At 41.2% G+C, this 13,567-nt stretch overlaps 1 protein-coding gene across 3 annotated transcripts in view; it reads left to right on the forward strand.

Annotated features, from left to right (window-relative positions):
* Positions 1–8,430, forward strand: part of LOC115168949 (MORN repeat-containing protein 1) — a 96,140-nt gene extending 87,710 nt beyond the window's left edge. For all 3 annotated transcript variants that reach the window (XM_029724507.1, XM_029724504.1, XM_029724506.1), the window contains 2 exons: positions 2,563–2,633; positions 7,954–8,430. In XM_029724507.1, coding sequence (XP_029580367.1) covers positions 2,563–2,633; positions 7,954–8,096 — 214 coding nt within the window. In that variant the 3' untranslated portion in view covers positions 8,097–8,430. The remainder of the gene's footprint in view (positions 1–2,562; positions 2,634–7,953) is intronic.
* The last annotated feature ends 5,137 nt before the right edge of the window (positions 8,431–13,567 follow it).

Here is a 13,567-nt window from a genome sequence, read left to right on the forward strand (position 1 = left end):
TCCCCTCAAAATAACTCAACACAGCCATTAATGTCTAAACCGCTGTGAGTATACCCCTAAGTGAAAATGTCCAAATTGGGCCCAATTAGCCATTTTCCCTCCCCGGTGTCATGTGACTCGTTAGTGTTACAAGGTCTCAGGTGTGAATGGGGAGCAGGTGTGTTAAATTTGGTGTCATCGCTCTCACACTCCCTCATACTGACTGGTCACTGGAAGTTCAACATGGCACCTCGTGGCAAAGAACTCTCTGAGGATCTGAAAAAAATAATTGTTGCTCTACATAAAGATGGCCTGGGCTATAAGAAGATTGCCAAGACCCTGAAACTGAGCTGCAGCACGGTGGCCAAGACCATACAGCGGTTTAACAGGACAGGTTCCGCTCAGAACAGGCCTCGCCATGGTCGACCAAAGAAGTTGAGTGCACGTGCTCAGCGTCATATCCAGAGGTTGTCTTTGGGAAATAGACGTATGAGTGCTGCCAGCATTGCTGCAGAGGTCAAAGGGGTGGGGGGTCAGCCTGTCAGTGCTCAGACCATACGCCGCACACTGCATCAAATTGGTCTGCATGTCTGTCGTCCCAGAAGGAAGCCTCTTCTAAAGATGATGCACAAGAAAGCCCGCAAACAGTTTGCTGAAGACAAGCAGACTAAGGACATGGATTACTGGAACCATGTCCTGTGGTCTGATGAGACCAAGATAAACGTATTTGGTTCAGATGGTGTCAAGCGTGTGTGGAGGCAACCAGGTGAGGAGTACAAAGACAAGTGTGTCTTGCCTACAGTCAAGCATGGTGGTGGGAGTGTCATGGTCTGGGGCTGCATGAGTGCTGCCGGCACTGGGGAGCTACAGTTCATTGAGGGAACCATGAATGCCAACATGTACTGTGACATACTGAAGCAGAGCATGATCCCCTCCCTTCGGAGACTGGGCCACAGGGCAGTATTCCAACTTGATAACGACCCCAAACACACCTCCAAGACGACCACTGCCTTGCTAAAGAAGCTGAGGGTAAAGGTGATGGACTGTCCAAGCATGTCTCCAGACCTAAACCCTATTGAGCATCTGTGGGGCATCCTCAAAAGGTGGAGGAGTGCAAGGTCTCTAACATCCACCAGCTCCGTGATGTCGTCATGGAGTAGTGGAAGAGGACGCCAGTGGCAACCTGTGAAACTCTGGTGAACTCCATGCCCAAGAGGGTTAAGGCAGTGCTGGAAAATGATGGTGGCCACACAAAATATCGACACTTTGGGCCCAATTTGGATATTTTCACTTAGGGGTGTACTCACTTTTGTTGCCAGTGGTTTAGACATTAATGGCTGTGTGTTGTGTTATGTTGAGGGGACAGCAAATTTGCACTGTTATACAAGCTGTACACCCACTACTTTACATTGTAGCAAAGTGTCATTTCTTCAGTGTTGTCACATGAAAAGATGTACTCAAATATTTACAAAAATGTGAGGGGTGTACTCACTTTTGTGAGATACTGTACCTTGCCGTACATCAATCAAATAAAGAGTAGCCAGTTTCTGCTCTGTTTGCTTTTACAACTTGGAGAAAAGGCGTCATATCCAGAGACAGCAGCTGCAGTCAGCAGCACCGTGCTGGTCTTATAAGCTAGCCTTTCAGAAGCTTTGCACGCCAAACAGCCTGCCCAACTACTGTGAGGTGCTTTTTGTATCACTGTGCAATCATAAAGCAATTTTAGAATGTGGGGGGATCATGTCCCCCCCGTCCCCCCACCCCGTCCCCAGTGAAAGTTGCCCACCTGGGTTTTTGGATGAACTCAGAAAATAAGGTCTGTGGTTAACGTAGGCTTAGGAGATCTTATACGTTTTGTTCTATGAGATCATCGTCATCAGTAAACCTAACATTTTCAAGCATTTATGTCATTTAAAAAAGCACATAAAGGCTTCATAAAGGTCATGTTAATTGACAGATATTATTTCATAGAACAAAACCTATAAGATCTCCTAAGCGTGTGTCCTTATTTTCAGTGTTTACCCAAAAACCTATTCTTTCCCCATTCATTTTCTCCATAGCAATGGTTGAACGAACAGAGGTAACTTATTTCCAGGTTTTAGGACTACAAGCTGGTGAGATCTATAATCCTCTCTTATGGCCCTCTCAATATCTTTTTGATCTTATGCAGCATTCATATGCATGTAGGTATGGATGCAGTCGAGATAGCAGACCCTTACTACACTGTAAGATTGCTTTCCGCTCTTCCGTACTCCGTCAAAAACATAGTATGTACTGTTTGATTCTATGTTTCCCATGCTAAAATATTTGTGAAGGTACACTGGGTTTTTTGTGGCAATAGATAACAGTGGATAGAATGGACTCCGTGCCCAGTTTAATCAATTGATTTGTAGGCCCCAATTCCGTGATGTTCTTTAAATGAATTGATCAAGCTTCTCTCTCTCTCTCTCTACCTCTCTCTGCCTCTCTCTCTCTCTCTCTCTCTCTACCTCTCTCTCTCTCTCTCTCTGCCTCTCTCTCTCTCTCTGCCTCTCTCTCTGCCTCTCTCTCTCTCTCTCTCTGCCTCTCTCTCCCTCTCTGCAGGTCAAGCACGGGGTCTTGTTTTACCAGCAACATAAAGAAAAGCTCCATTGACAGCAGGAGTGTGAGGCCAGGTGACACAGGCGTCTTGCACCCATTATTTTAGAGGGTGCACGAAGTACGTGAGGATGGGGTGGGGCCTCCGGAAGTCTGACACTTCAACTGTATCTAGCTGGCTAGCTAAAGCCAACTTCATAAAATTGCTAGGTGGCTAGTATTACAAAGAAACAACAAAACCTTTTTGTTTTATTTATTCATCAAGAAGGAATCAATAGCTTGATCAAATTAATTTACAAACATACCTCCTGTGAGTCCTGCCCATCATCGGCAGCGAAAATCAAACGTTGTGGTCGTCATTCAAAACTCTTTCTCCTCCTCCACTACCGTAGCACATCTTTTGCTCTGTGATGCACCTTGGAGTGAACCGCTTGCTAGGGAGAATGGGGGGTACTCTTTGCGTGGTCCAGTCAGTGTGCCCCCTCCACAAAGTACGGATGACAGATCTTTTTATAAATAATTATGATAAAACGTGAGCTTGAAAATGAAGTTTAGTAATTAATTTAAAGGGTAATTCTGCCATTTTTCAACCTCAAATTCATTATTTCCAGCTCCATACCAGTGTCTAGATATGTGAAAATGGTGTGTTTCTATGATCTCTGGTTAAAAAGATAAGAATAAAGGGCTTAAAAAATGCTTCTCTGTGACATCACAGGGTAGGATTAAAAAGTAAGAAAACAAGTTTCTAGCCAGAGGGAGGACATTTTATTGCTCCCCAAGCCACCGCAAATCTTATATTGTTTGAAAAATCACTGTTTTGAACATTTTTTAACTTTTGATGATGTCATCGGGTAGAACTTTTTAACTTTATATATATATTTTTTGAAATACACCATTTTCACATACTATGTGATGTAAATCAAATCAAATTGTATTCGTCACATGCGGCGAATACAACAGACCTCACAGTGAAATGTTTACTTACAAGCCCTTAATAACCAACAATTCTTTAAGAAGTTTAAGAAAAAATATATTAATGAGTGTTAAGTAAAAAATAGAAAATAAATGTAACAAATTATTAAACAGCAGCAGTAAAATAACAAGCGAGGCTATATTTTGAGGCTGATTCCCTGACCTGTCAATGTTTTTAATTTGCTGTTTTATGATTTTGTTATACTCTTGTGAATTCAATGGTTTTTACTAGATTACTTGTAGTTTTTCATGTTGTCTGTCTGTAATTGTGTAATGACATGGCGCTGCCTATCTTGGCAGGACGCTCTTGAAAAAGAGATTTCAAATCTCAATGAGCCCTTCCTGGTTAAATAAATAAATAAATATACAGGGGGTACCGGTACAGAGTCAATGTGCAGGGGCACAGGTTAGTCGAGGTAATTGAGGTAATATGTACAGTGGGGGGAAAAAGTATTTGATCCCCTGCTGATTTTGTACGTTTGCCCACTTACAAAGAAATGATCAGTCTATAATTTTAATAGTAGGTTTATTTGAACAGTGAGAGACAGAATAACAACAAAAAATCCAGAAAAACACATGTCAAAAATGTTATAAAATGATTTGCATTTTAATGAGGGAAATAAGTATTTGCAAAACATGACTTAGTACTTGGTGGCAAAACCCTTGTTGGCAATCACAGAGGTCAGACGTTTCTTGTAGTTGGCCACCAGGTTTGCACACATCTCAGGAAGGATTTTGTCCCACTCCTCTTTGCAGATCTTCTCCAAGTCATTAAGGTTTCGAGGCTGACGTTTGGCAACTCAAACCTTCAGCTCCCTCCACAGATTTTCTATGAGATTAAGGTCTGGAGACTGGCTAGGCCACTCCAGGACCTTAATGTGCTTCTTCTTGAGCCACTCCTTTGTTGCCTTGGCCGTGTGTTTTGGGTCATTGTCATGCTGGAATACCCATCCACGACCCATTTTCAATGCCCTGGCTGAGGGAAGGAGGTTCTCACCCAAGATTTGACGGTGCATGGCCCCGTCCATCGTCCCTTTGATGCGGTGAAGTTGTCCTGTCCCCTTAGCAGAAAAACACCCCCAAAGCATAATGTTTCCACCTCCATGTTTGACGGTGGAGATGGTGTTCTTGGGGTCATAGGCAGCATTCCTCCTCCTCCAAACACGGCGAGTTGAGTTGATGTCAAAGAGCTCCATTTTGGTCTCATCTGACCACAACACTTTCACCAGTTGTCCTCTGAATCATTCAGATGTTCATTGGCAAACTTCAGACGGGCATGTATGTGTATTCTTGAGCAGGGGGACCTTGCGGGCGCTGCAGGATTTCAGTCCTTCACGGCGTAGTGTGTTACCAATTGTTTTCTTGGTGACTATGGTCCTAGCTGCCTTGAGATCATTGACAAGATCCTCCCGTGTAGTTCTGGGCTGATTCCTCACCGTTCTCATGATCATTGCAACTCCACGAGGTGAGATCTTGCATGGAGCCCCAGGCCGAGGGATATTGACAGTTCTTTTGTGTTTCTTCCATTTGCGAATAATTGCACAAAATGTTGTCACCTTCTCACCAAGCTGCTTGGCGATGGTCTTGTAGCCCATTCCAGCCTTGTGTAGGTCTACAATCTTGTCCCTGACATCCTTGGAGAGCTCTTTGGTCTTGGCCATGGTGGAGAGTTTGGAATCTGATTGATTGATTGCTTCTGTGGACAGACGTCTTTTTTACAGGTAGCAAGCTGCGGTTAGGAGCACTCTCTTTAAGAGTGTGCTCCTAATCTCAGCTCGTTACCTGCATAAAAGACACCTGCGAGCCAGAAATCTTTCTGATTGAGAGGGGGTCAAATACTTATTTCCCTCATTAAAATGCTAATCAATTTATAACATTTCTGACATGCGTTTTTCTGGATATTTTTGTTGTTATTCTGTCTCTCACTGTTCAAATACACCTACCATTAAAATGATAGACTGATCCTTTTTTTGTCAGTGGGCAAACGTACAAAATCAGCAGGGGATCAAATACTTTTTTCCACCACTGTACATGTAGGTAGAGTTAAAGTGACTATGCATAGATTATAAACAGAGAGTAGCAGCAGCGTAAAAGAGGGGTCTGGGTAGCCCTTTGATTAGCTGTTCAGGAGTCTTATGGCTTGGGGGTAGAAGCTGTTAAGAAGCCTTTTGGACCTTGACTTGACTGGTATTGTGCTGGAGATAATGAAGTTGAAAAGTGGTGGAATTGCCCTTTAACATCTGAAAAATGTGAGGGGGCACGTGCCCTATGGGCATGACTCTTCTGCCAAGTGAGATTGAGTCAGACCTGCCCTATGGTCAAGGTAAGCCTTTTGCTCATTTTCAAGAATTGAAACTTTCTTTAAGACCCCTGGCAACAAAGTGGAAAGCAAATCAAAAAACAAAAATGAAACGAAAGTTTAAAGCAAGTGTTTTTATCAGATAATAACAGAGAGGAGCTTCCTACAGCAATTCCATTACCCTCTCCTTTCACAGTGTTTTGTGTATAAAAAGACTCATTATATAAATATATGGGGGGATATGAAATTAGATTGTGCCTGGTGACGACCATGCAGAAACTGAGCACCTGTCCGCCCATATCCCTTCCCCTCTGAAGTAACCTGCATGCTGGAGTTTTATTTCCAGTACTGTAGACCTCTGTGGATGTTTTTCTTGGTCTTCTCCCTTCAATGAGTGCTCTGGGAGCATTGCGGCGAGGAGCAGGGAACAGGCAGCAGCTCTGTAAATTTGCGTTCCTCTTGCTTTTGGAACTAAAGATGCTCTCTTTTCAGTTTTTTGTAGATTTATTTTTCCTTAATGATATTTCCAGCCTTGCCTAAGGACACATTATCTAAGATGGAGGATCAAACACAATACGAAATGTGAGAAATCTCACTCTGCATTATGTTTAACTAGCATACTGTCTGCGTGCAAACACATGCACACATTTGCACATTCAAACAATTGTGAACAAAAAAAGTGAAATTTAGATGTTCCCCTAGTTACTTATACATGGAATATGAGTTGTACATAGTTTATCTATACGAAATATACAATGCAAAATAATTTGACTTGTACTTTATGTTAAGAATATTCTCCGAACTGTTTTAGATATTGCCTTTTATGCCTCTCACACACACAACACACACAAAACTCTCCTTCAGCAAGTCATTCAGCCCTCGACGGTGGTATTTCATTCATCAGGGGACATGTGTGGCGGGCCCATAACTCAGGAAGTGGGGCTTATGTTCGGGGAAGCCTACCCGCTATAGATACTATACCCCCTAAGCTTACAGACCGAATTCCTCCATCCCATAACACTACCTTTGCCTCTGTGCGGAGGCATGGTATACGTCCCAAATTGCACCCTTTTCACTAGTGCACCATTTTTTTTACCAGAGCCCTATGGGGGCTATAAAGTGCCCTGGTCAAAAGTAATACACTACATAGGGAATAGGGTGCTATTTGGGATGCAACCATGATGAAGTGATAGCCCGGAGGAAGAATGCCTGCCCCACGGTAAAACGATCGCCTGGCTGCCACTGCTACTGAGCTCTCTGTGGACTCGAGCAGTTGGCCAGAGGACAACAGCTGAGGAACCTATCGGTCTAGAGGGCCAGGGCTCTGATGTCTTTGTGCCATGTTAACCCAGCGGATTTACAAGACATAGTGTGATGTCATGGGATATGCCCTGTCAGCTGTGATAGTCCTCCCTTTCTTCGCCTCTCTATCTCTTTCTCTCTCTCTCCGCCTATCTCTTTCTGGTGAGTATATACGCAAGGCGGATTGACCATTTTTTAAAATGTTTATTTAACCTTTATTTAACTAGGCTAGTCAGTTAAGAACAAATTCTTATTTACAATGACGGCCTACCCCTGCCAAACCTGGACGACGCTGGGCCAATTGTGCGCCGCCCTATTACCAGAGGACAAAGGAAGAAAGTGAACTCAGATGTGATCTTTCTGCACATGTGGCGAACCATTTGCTTCTGAACAGCCTTTCTATCTGTGCAATCGCTGTGGTCTATGTGCTGTCATTCATGGTTTGATTTCATTCATGGTGCTATGTACCAGGAATCTAACATAAAGCATGAACTCAACCAGCTACAGTTAGCATTAGCTCCATCATTTTCTTCAGGGACTAAAGGATATTTAATCCAGATCAAAATGATTGTGTTGATAGTGTTAAACATTATGGAAATGTAACTGTCCCCTCGTCTCAGACAAGGTCATACCACTGCAGCAGCCAACGCCAACCTTCTGTATCAAACAAAGTCCCTTTGACCCCAGGGAGCACTGAGTCTGAAGCCACCAGCCAACCTGTTAACCCATTGACGACTAGACCCATATTTCCTCAACCTTTGTGAGTTGGGAGTACAATGTCACTTAATATTTACATTTGAATTACTTTTTTCTCTCTGCCATAGGTGAATATGTGATTATGGTGAAAGATGTAACCAACCCACCATTTCAAGGCCAGACCTTACCCCCAGCATTTGCCCTGCTGCGCTTGTTTCCTGCCAAGACCAAAAGTAAAAACAGCCAGACGGACAAAACCAAGAGTAAGTGACGTCCTTCTCAACACGTCAGAGACTTTCATAGAAGACTTTAGAAGAGAAGCATGACATGACCTTCAGCACTCAGAATCTCACAATAAACTCTTCAATGGGACATAAACATGTTTGTTCTAGCATCAACTGTCACATCAACTTTGGCATTTATTACTTCAAATTGTTTATACATGGTCATGTTTTCAGTATGGAAGAATCCAGACATGGTTTTAGTGACAGTTGTGATAGAAGGGGTTTATACTTTACTGGAAATGCCCTAAATTATTCTAATAAGGTTCTATATGATTGGAAGCAGCCTCATTTAACCTCAAATAAAAATGAGTGAAATAAAAATGACTGGTGAATGACAATTACTCAGCGACCAGCATGGCCTCAAAGAATAGACATAACATAGTAAATGTAAATCTCTGACCCGCCAATTAGTATGATATGTTACATTTGGTATGACAGAAGGTTACTTAAGCCAAAAGGGTCGGTCCGGGAAATGAGTGCCTTTTGAAATTTAAAGGTCGACTTTGGGCACGAAAAACTGACCAACTCCACCCCTTTCTCAATATTCAAACAGAAATAGGGTGTGCCTTTGGTGGTTTGTCTGTGCCATTCTGGTCATGCGCGCCACAACCGACGTAGCTAGTTCGTTAGCTAAGCTAGCCAGTAACTCCCCCAGTATGTGTTGACGTCATTTCACAGGATTCGTTTTTGGACTGAAGCTGTAGAGATTGGTACGAAAGGGCACTTCTGTAGCCAAATATCTTATTCATATTTTTTGTTTGTTTTTAAGCATTAAATGACCTGGTATGATGGTGCATTGATTAGTTATACAGTTTAAAGGCCTGTGACACATACGAACACACAGGTGATCATTCTACAGTGGTCGCTGCAGCGTACACTCAAACCGGTGTGATTAGAACACTTATTTAGAATGTCCCCTTACGATTGATACAACAGTCAGCATTTGAGCTGGTTACACTGTTTTTTCACAGAATTGTTTTGGCACAAACACAGTCTTTACAATGTTATGTCCTCAAAAATTCAGACATTCACAGTAGAGACAGCATAACACAATTCTCTTCCAAACTGGAAAATGTAGGCTACATTAGTTACTAACTAATTACTAACTGAGGTAAGAGTGACCTAACTCAAGCGGTCATATTTAGCTAACTCTCGGCTGACAGAAACCATAATATGAATTAACTAATAGCAATTACTATTTACAATTTATCACATCACGGATGACCTCACCATTGATCAAAATAATTTAGTAAAACACTTTCTAAAAATCAAACGTAATCTGATGATGGGTAGTTTATGCATGCCACCATGTTTGTTTTTTAGCATCAAAGATAAGATAAGAGGTTACAAGATTAGTTGGGTTTGTTTGCAGTATGCGTGTTGAAGGGGGTGTGTCGTCTACCATCATTTATTTACATCATTCACTTCTGGAAGTTTACTCGAAAGATGAGTGAACCATCCCTTCACCTCATTTTGTTATAACATCTTTGGACTGACAGACGTTTACGTGACAATCAGAATGCATTGTATGATGTCAACAAACATGGTGCCCCAAATAGCTGGCAATTAGCTTGGCTCATCATATTCAGTACAACTTTCATATGTGTCCATTACAATCTATGCCGTAATTGGAATGCATGACTTGTCACCAGTATTTGAAAACATGTGAATAAAACAGTAAATACATTATCCTCCATATATACATACGGTGTGCTACACTGGAAACGACAACACGATATACATAAACTATAATGATAACGTAATAAGGCACTTACTTTGATAGGAACGCACACATGTCCAAAGTTATTATTAGTAAGGAAAACAACAATTAAGGAAATGCGGGTGCCAGACGGAAAAGTTCATGCAAATTATGTTCTGACTGGAGATGTGCAAATGTCTGCATAGTTGATCTGGGGAAGTGCTTGGGCTCTCCTTGAAGAGAGAAGTTTATCTGGCTCAGTAATGCCTCAAATGTAAATCGTCCGTGAAATGGGATACTTTTGAAGTGGAATGGGCTACTTCTATGTGCATTAATGAGGAGGCGGAACACACCTCAATTCAAACTGTTGTTAGAAAATAAAACTTGTTTGAAAATAATTTGAAATCGACAGGTTGAAACATAGCCTATGAATAATTAGCAGGCAGTGTGCCTTGGTTTGAGGGCAGCCTGGGTTAACTGTCCTGTTGCGTAACAATCCCATTTTAGAACAGTGAGTGCATTCTGACATCACGTGCATAACAAAACTCACACTGAGGTGACCGTTAGAGATATTTGGAACTCAGGCATGAAGCCTGTTATATTAAAATAAAATAAAAGCCTGTTATGTTAAATGAAGTGCCATTTAATATAGACCACATGGGGATTTTTTTTATATAAATAAAGACTTGCTAAAGTGCTCAAATTCAGCATTTTGACATGTCCCTCCGTGCGCCCTCTGTGACGTCTAGGAAGATTTTAACCCACTCATCCCCAAGAATTCCGTTTTTTCCACCGTCATTGCAAAGCCCTAGTTATTTTGTTACTTTAATTATTATTTATTTCATGTGGTTAGTGATTCACGTCTGTCCCTCATTTTAAGGTCAACCCTGTTACGTAAACCAAACTCTCAATTTAATATGGTGAAAATATTCCTTTTGAAAAAAAAAATTCAAAAGAAATGTTGAACATCTAATAGTTAAATCATAGTGCAAAGCATGTGAGCTAGTTCTACTCTTTTTGTAACTTTTCTGATGTTTATGCTGAAAAACTGGGTGGGTCAAGCATAACACTTCAACCTCTGTTACCCAAAGATAGACAGGTTAGCAATAAAAAAAAAATCTGAAGCTTGCATTCAATTGCCACACCTTGTTGCACACAACAAGCTTCCATTCCCCCTGTCACATGGGGATTTATGGCTGATTTAAGATGAAATCGTCAACCCTGTTACGGTCTACCCTGTTACTTTATTTGGCAGTTGATATGCAATTACTATAGTAATTTTTTTATTTAACCTCTTGATATGTGAAAATATGTTTTTGTCTGAAGTTGAATATGTGCTCTTTTTTATGCCAGAATGTTTTTTTTTTTTAAATGACCTGAAAACAAAAGGAGGGAGGTTAGTCGGGGAGGATAGGTGGGCATATAACGCAAACGTCTTGGAACCCAAAAGTTGCGTGTTCGAATCACAAAACAACTTTGCAACTGCTTACTATATACTTTTTAGCTATTTTGCAACTTAGCATGTTAGCGAACCCTAACTACCAACCATAACCCTAACCTTAAACCTAACTCTAACCTTAACCCCAAACCCCTAGCCTAACTTACATTACCACAACAAATTCGGAATTCGTAACATATCATACGTATTGCAATTTCGTAACATATTGTACAAATTGCAATTCGTAACATATATGAATTGTAGTTTGTAACATATACGAAATGGATGATTGAAATTCACATGAATACATACCATACGAAACGTGATATATCATACTAAACGGAGGGAGACAGGTTTACGTTTGTGTACCTGAGATAAGATTGCAACGACGGCAACTCTGCGAAGGCTTGAGGTTATTCCAGGGCTGTGTGTGTTTATTTTCACTCGTTATACATGTGCTGAACGGTGTCATTCCTGAGAAATGTTCATTTTAGTATGTTTGAAAGACCAGGATGTCAGACTACTACAGTCAATGAAAAATGAAGTATATGATAATAATTGGCATGAGAGGAAGGGGGAGAACACCATAAGTACTTAAAAATGTCTTTCACTCAGTATAGTAATTTAACCTTGTACCAGCTATTTACAAGCTAATGGGAGGAAACAGGCTCTCGTGGGGAGGTATCATTTATGGAAGTGTTACCCAATTCTGTTCTCAAGGTATTCCTGTATATTGTTGTTCCATTCCTGGACTGTGTCATGTGCAGCTCATTAACGTTGGATCGTGTCGAGCTGAGAACCTAAATCACGGCTGACATTAACCTTGTGCTGGAATTCCCCCCTGTCTTTCTCTCCAAAGGAATAGCAATAGCTTATAACAGACTGCGTTTTAACCCCTGCCTCGGTTCAAGCGTTCGGCTCTAACGAAAGTAATTGGACTCAATTAGATTTAAAAGTTGAATTATGCACCGTAATGAAACACAAGGAAAACTAACATGTGCACCTCACTGCTTAGAAAACAACAACATGTTTAGTAATTAAGTTTTTAGTGGTCCCACATGACTGGTGCCCCCAAGCTACAATAGCAGAAGTTATGCTGGCTCAGTTATTGCAATACTTAAATAAAATGTATTCATCCTTCCCTCTTATCTATTCATTTATTTATACATGTATTCGGATAAATAATTGAGGATAAGCCATGACAAACCATAATTGTGAAATTAAATGTTCAACTCCTACGTAGATATAATGTATTATTGTATAAAAAGGGTGTTGAGTTATCTAAATTCAATTAAACATCTGACAATAGTTAGATAATTATATTGGCACGGCATCAGAGACAAACGTTTCAATTTAATTTCAGTCAAGACATGTTACATATTGCCTCAAATCCAGAAGTGGATCAATCATGTGATTATTGAGTAGCCAATCAGACTGCACATTGATTGATTAGCCCAAAGAGGGGCTAGAAAAGCCATATTTTGGCACCAGCTGATCATCATAGTTTATTAGCTTTCCAATCAGGTATTATGTTCTTGTCATGTCTTTGTGGGAGTAGGCTTAGTGTACAAAACATTAGGAACACCTGGCCAGGTGAAAGCTATGATCCCTTATTGATGTCACGTGTAAAATCCACTTTAATCAGTATAGAAGAAGGGGAGGAGACAAGTTAAAGAAGGATTTGTAAGCCTTGAAATAATTGATACATGGATTGTGTATGTGTGCCATTTAGCTGTGAATGGGCAAGAAAAATGTAAGTGCCTTTGAACGGGGTATGGTAGTAGGTGCAAGGCGCACCACTTTGAGTGTGTCAAGAACTGCTATGCTGCTGGGTTTTTTACCCTCATCAGTTTCCCGTGTGTATGAAGGTCCACCACCCAAAGGACATCCAGCCGACTTGACACAACTATGGGAAGCATTGGAGTCAACATGGGCCAGCATCTTTTGACACCTTGTAGAATCCGTGCCCCGACGAATTGAGGCTGTTCTGATGACAAAAGTGGGTGGACAAAAGGTGTTCCTAATGTTTTGTACACTCAGTGTATATTGTCCTCCATCCATCCACAACTTAACATTAAAGATAACCATGCCTGGTTCAATGTAATGGAAGTGGATGCTCTTCATGGTTCCATGGTCCAAGCTAAATGTGACTCAAACAATTGCACGCTCTTACTTCAATGAAAGATCCCTACATGAAGAACCTGCCTGAGACTTGTAAGTTGAAGCCGCTTGACCAATGATTCCAATTATGTGCATCACTTGCCTGCTTTTGCATCATCCTACTGCAGTGTCCAGAGGGGTATACACAGGGTGCGTATTGT

Source organism: Salmo trutta, chromosome 30 (genome assembly GCF_901001165.1).
Source record: "Salmo trutta chromosome 30, fSalTru1.1, whole genome shotgun sequence".
NCBI classification, from domain to species: Eukaryota; Metazoa; Chordata; class Actinopteri; order Salmoniformes; family Salmonidae; genus Salmo; species Salmo trutta.